A 5996-nucleotide genomic window follows, 5' to 3' on the forward strand; every position below is an offset into this window, starting at 1 on the left:
CCGGCTCCCTAAGCAGGAGGATTTCCACAGCCCTTTGAAAAGCCATTTAGAGCTAAGTCTCGGTATTAAACCTGGCCTTTCCTTGGGCAGGTTTTCAATCTCTGCCCGAGCCTGTTGCAGCAGAAAGTTTCTGAAAAGGTCAGGAGGAAGCTTTTAAGCATCTTTGTCAATTAAGTGCTGTAACCCCCTCCCCGCCGCCAGAGCCGCCGTCTCCATCCCAGGGGAAGATAATTACTGTTTTATAAATAAGCTTTGAACTCTCTTAAGTAATTGTCTCTCCTTGCATGAAAGCACCCTCTAAATCCACAGGCCTTTTCCACCTTCTGTCACGATCTAAAAATAATCGAGGGCAGAAAAAAATCCACATAATACCTTTAAGGAGAAACTCCCAAACTTTCTTTGACACTGCAGTGATTATTTCTCCAAGCTTTCAATAATTCCACTAACAGAAGCCTTGCGGCTTTCCTGGCTCTTGTTGAATTTTTTGGCAATATTTGACATATTTTCAGAACTTCTCTGGAGTTATATGGATTAAAAAAAAAACCCCAAAACCCCCATGTTTCAATATTTCAATTCTATCTCCTGAGGTTATGACGAAGAGCACAAGGGAAAGGACAGGAATGAAGAAGATTTTTCCAGAAGTATCGATTCCCATAATATTATATATTTTTTAACCAGCCCCGTGATCTCTGGGTATATTTAAGCAGCCTGGGATGGAAATCCTGGCAGATCTGAAATCCTTTAGGAACTCAGGTTACTCCTGCACACCCCCTGCCCAGCCCGGGTGTAATCCCCCCATTTATTTAACAGATCCAGAGACAGGGAAAGCATTCCTGAGCGGGGAAAAGCACACGGCTCCTTCCACCCTGCAAATCGCAGCTTTTATCCCCAAAATCCCGGCCAACATTAACACGCAGCTCCAATCACCCGAGCCTGAACTATCGGAGCAGCAGCACAAGGAACAAACAACCCGACTTCGTTTTGCCTGGAGGCTGAGCCAGGCTCAAATTCAGGCTCCCAAACCTGCTTGGCTCAGCAAGAATCACTTGATGGGACGGGGAAGAAAACCCGGCCGTGTGGAAATAAAGGAATAACATCGTGAAAATGAGGGGTGGGGGGGAGTTGAGCTGTGCTCCCATCACCGACCCCCCAAAACAGGACGGGCACAGCCCCTCTCTCTCCCCACCCGCAGCAATCCCCGTCTGGGGGCCCTTTAAATGGTTTCAAATGTTAATTCCTCGTCGTGGCAGTAAAAGCTATTTTTAATGCCACGTGAAAGCGGTTTGCAGAAACCCAAATTTTGCACGAATTATGGATTGATTCCCAAGCCCGGGCAGTGCTGGGTGTGTGTTGGGGAGCAGAAAACAGGGGGACATCATCAGTGAGATCCATCCGGCTGCCACGGGGGCACCCAGCGCTTAAACCCGGTCTTAAGAGTAGGGCTGAGACTAAAACAGTGCATAAAAGCCAACCCAAAACACTGCGCCTTAAGTAAAAGCTTTAATGTATCTTATTCTCAGTTAAAATCAGCTTTTTCTCAGGTTTCCCCGCATGTTTTCTTTGTGCTTGAGGTTTCATTTCCCAAACACGGGGGTGAGGATGGGGGAAGCTGAGACAGAAAGGTCTCACTTGTGAATGGAAGTGGAAAAGAAAAAAAAAAAAGAGAGAGAAAAGATTGTAAAGTAATAAAGGCGAGAAGCTGCGAATGCCCCGGGAAAACAAGGGCCGCTCTGAGGCGGCAGCGCTGAAACCGAGTCCGTCAGGAGGAGAGATTAGCGGTGCCAATGAATAAAGATAATGTCCCGGAGCAGGTCCGTGCATCGCCATCCCGCTCCGGCCGGATTCCTTTGTCTCTTCCCACCTTTGCGCTTCCCGAAGGCGCCTGTGAAAAGCCGGCCCTGGGAGGGGACCCAAGCGCGGTGCCAAAACTCAGCCTGGTGACTCCGGAGGAGCCGGTTTTATTCAGCAGCTCGCGCTATAGAGCGGCTTGATGTGTCTGTACAATCACAACACACACAAAAACCCCCTCAAGGCACCTCCTTAGCTCCACTTTTCAGCTGCCAATAACGCTCCCGGCAAAAGTCAAAAGAGCAGCGCGGCAGCCGCGTCCTTCTCCTGTCGCTCAAAGGCGTCGGGGCTGCGAGGTTCCGAGATAACAAAGTCTGGCTCAAGAAATCCTGGATGCCTTTCAAGAGCGTTATTAGCTGTGAATGGGGTCGGGGAAGGGGAGGGGGCAAACCCCACATGCCGGGGAGCGGCTCTCTGCTCCCCCTCCACCTTCCCGGAGCTGCTCCCGAGCTGGGACACCTCAGCAGAAGAACAGAGGGATGGAGGAACCCCCACGGAGAGTTCTTCTCCCCTCAATCCAACTTTCATGTTGGATAGGACGGGAAAACGACAGTGAAAAGTTAAATTTGGCCTCCGAGAAGTGTCGGAGCTCTGGGCTGGCTCTGCGGGGTCAGAGGATGCTCCCTGGGGATTCCAGGGATTCATGTCCCTCCACCTGCAGGGCTCCAGCCTGGCCAACCACCAGACATCCCATAGTAGGTTTTAATACTTCTGGTCCAAACTGTATGAAAATCGGGAATTCTTTACAATTCCTACAAATCCGGTGTGTGCAGCTTCCCGGGCTCAGGATGTGCGGGGTGGAGGGAGCCTTGGCCCAGCACCATTCCTGCCTAAATCTTCCTTTGGCTCTTGGAAAAAGCAGGAAGACAGGATGGGAACTGGGGACAGGGATCCCAGGTCACACAAGAAAACACGAGACAGAGGAAAAGCCGATTCACGTTGAGCCGATGTTGCCGCAAAGTTTTGGCAGATGGGGACGTAAAGACTTCTTTGGATGAGCTGTGTCAGGCTCAGAGCTTTCCACAGAAATTCCCTCAAAGCTGAATTCCCCTGAACTCCTTTTCCTTCAGCCCAGGCCCCTCTCCCAGCACTGCCATGCTCCCCAAAGCTGCTGTTCCCCCGTCTCTGTGCCAAACTCGGTGCGAGGCAGCCGGAACCTCTGCGTGGGAACCAAACCAGCTCTGGCATCCAAAAAGGGAACAATCCCATGCAAAGATTCTGCTACGCCCCCAAAACGTCCCCAGTGGAGCAGAGCAGCGGCACTGGAGAGCCCCAGCCCCGCCAGACAAGGTGTGAACACGTCCCAAATGTCACAGGTGAGCCCAAACCTGCTCCCCTCACACCGAGGGGGTTCCAGCCCTTTAAACCCCTTCACCCCACAAATGTTGTTCTCCCCAGTCCCCACAAGCAAAGGCAGGACCTGGCCCCACACCGTCACAGATGCTCCAAGTTTTGCAATGGATTTCTGAATATCACTCCAAAGTGCTCGGATTTAATTGAGTTTTTAACATTTGTCCTCACCTACATTCCCACAAAACACACACAGACAGTTCCAGGCTCCCAAAGAGGACCCCCCCCACCCCAAACTGGCAGCAGACACACCAGCATCGCCTCTTCTTTTTATTTAGGTTTTATTTAGGTTTCCTTCAAGCAGCACTGAGTGCCAAAAAAAATTAAAATTGTGTTTTTCTTGAGGAGAAAACATCCCATCATGCTTGGATTAGCCATTAAATCATTTAGGCTGCAGCCTCGAAAAGGTGTTTAACCTTCTTAGAATCAGCTAAAACTCAAGGAATTCTGGAGGAGATGCTTTTGCAGAACATTTTCTTTTCACTACTACTCCAAAAAAGAAAAAAAAAAACAAACCACAAGGGGGGCTTTGAGCCATTTCAAATTCAAATTAAATAAAACAATCCAGTAAGAATAAATTATTTCAGTCAGTAACTTATAACAAACTACTCATCACCCACGAGGAGATGCTCCTGCCAGAGCAGGGAAATCACTACAGGACAGAGCTACTAAGAAAGAACAAAATAATTCTGGAGTGATATTTCCAAGGGAATTCTTTTTCCACATTTACTCAAGACAAGCAACAACCTACAGGTGCCTTCGGGCCAAATATCTTGGCGTGAGAAGGGGTTGGTGTAATTTCGGTTTCCTAGCAAGTTCAAATATTTTAAAAATGTTTACACCACTTTTGAGATATCCATAGGAAAAACCTGATTTTCTGTCCAACTTCTCTCTCCCTCCACTCCAGCACATCCCAGCTTTAAGCATTTAGCTCCGTCTGGCTTCCCGGGGATAAAATCCCCTGGTACTGCGAGGTCTTGTGAGAAGACAAAACAAGAGGCCGAGAGGAGAGGAAGCGAAGGGAAATGTGTGTGTGTGTGTGATTAAAACCACACTTTACTCAGAGTTAAAGCAAAACATCTCCTGATTTTTGCCTCGCCCCAAAGGATGCGGATTCTCCCCAGCCCAGCGGCCGAAAACCTTCCCCGCTCCATTTCTCCAAATTTACCACAACCACATGCGGGATCATCTCAAAACTGGTGCCAGGCCAGGCTCCCTGAGACTAAAAACTCGCAGCAGAGCCATCCAAACTAAGATTTATTTCTCCTTCTCTCTGCGGTCCGTCCTGCCAGCGCCTCGCCGGGCTCCGCCGAGCGATATGAAAGCGTTCGATCTTCCCCGCTTTAATTATGTGCTCGCAGTCATTAAACTCCCATTCTGCCAAGAGAGAGCAGTCCTCACCCCAAAAAGATTAGTGATCATCATTATTGTTGCTCGAGCAGCGCGGAGCCGAACGGAGCTGAGGAATGAGCTCATAAATCTCGGGGATATTAATGCAGCCATAAAAATAAGCGCCGCTACTTACTGGGTTTTGAAGGTGTGTTAAGTCGTAACTTTACAGCCCAGATGTGGGCTCAGAAAACTGAAACTCTGCGGGTAAAATTACCACTAAAATTACTCTTTCCATTAAACACGCTGATTTTTCACAGGTTGTTACTTGGGCGAGGATGGGGAAGCTGCAACCTCCCCCAAAACATGGAGAGCGCGTAAGAAATCCGGTATTCCCGCGGGGCTGGGGGAGAAGGGGATGGAGAGGCAGGAAGGACAGGGAGAGCTACTCCTTTTATTATTTACAGATGTTTCCCCGAGAACACCACGGCGCTTTCATACATCGACACATTTGGATTGCCTTCAAAATAACGGAGCAGATTCCATCCCCGGCTTCAAGGGACTTATCGCTCCCGACTCCGCTTGGCCCAGCCGCTCTGGAGCTGGCCAGGAGACGCGAGTTTAATACACTCCACATGCACGGTAGCTGCTCTTCCGAATGCTTTATCGCCTGAAGAGTTCAATCCCATCAAAAAACAAACTCCCCTGGATCGCTCCAGCTCTGCCCTTTGCCACAAACCCGCCGAGGATCCCACGGATTCACCCCTCGCCCACTTCCTGATCCAAGCCAGGATCAAGCCCGAGGTCCTCTCTCATTTCTGAGGTTTTTTCTTTATAAACCACACGAATAAAACAATTCCTAAAGGAACCCGGTAGGGAAACGGGGGCACGGCTGGGGATAAAGCGCTAAAGGTTAAAATCGCAAAGCCTGAACGAGCACATTTTTGCTGCCGGTTTCGTCGCTGGCCGGGTGGGATGCGGGATGGGAGGCGAGGGGACAGCGAGGAAAACGGCGACACGGGGACAAGGGGACAGAGGGACAAGGGGACAGGGGGACAGGGGGACAAGGGGACCGCTTCTCACACTCGCAGCGCCCCCGACTTCAGCGGCAGCCCCGCAAAAGCAGCCGCCAGCCCCTTCCCCAGCCCCTGCGAGGGTCTGAGCTGCCGCCCCCCGCTCGTCCCGCCCGGGATCCGCATCCTCCCCTCGGACCGCATTTCTCTCCCGGGACCCTCCTGTTGCAGAGCCGCCGCATCCCTGCCGGGGCTGCAATTAACACAGCTCTGCGCTAATTCCCGACCCCCCCCGGCGACCTTACCTGTACCAGCGCAGCCCCTTCTCGTAGCACCTGTCGAAGAAATGGGGTTCGGCGCCCACCGCCCGCACCCCGGGGTGCGCCCGCAGGAACTCGAGCAGCGCCCGCGTCCCGCCCTTCTTCACGCCCACGATGATGGCCTGGGGGAAGCGGC

The 5996-nt window shown here is 51.2% G+C and overlaps 1 protein-coding gene across 1 annotated transcript in view; it reads right to left on the bottom strand.

The window, feature by feature from the left end:
- The window catches only part of HS3ST6 (heparan sulfate-glucosamine 3-sulfotransferase 6), a gene marked incomplete at its 5' end in the record, with an annotated part of 30976 nt that extends 24982 nt beyond the window's left edge, over positions 1–5994 (bottom strand). The window contains one exon of the mRNA XM_015642401.3: positions 5846–5994. Coding sequence (XP_015497887.1) covers positions 5846–5994 — 149 coding nt within the window. The remainder of the gene's footprint in view (positions 1–5845) is intronic.
- Positions 5995–5996: the final 2 nt, after the last annotated feature.

Source organism: Parus major, chromosome 14 (genome assembly GCF_001522545.3).
Source record: "Parus major isolate Abel chromosome 14, Parus_major1.1, whole genome shotgun sequence".
Classification (NCBI taxonomy): Eukaryota; Metazoa; Chordata; class Aves; order Passeriformes; family Paridae; genus Parus; species Parus major.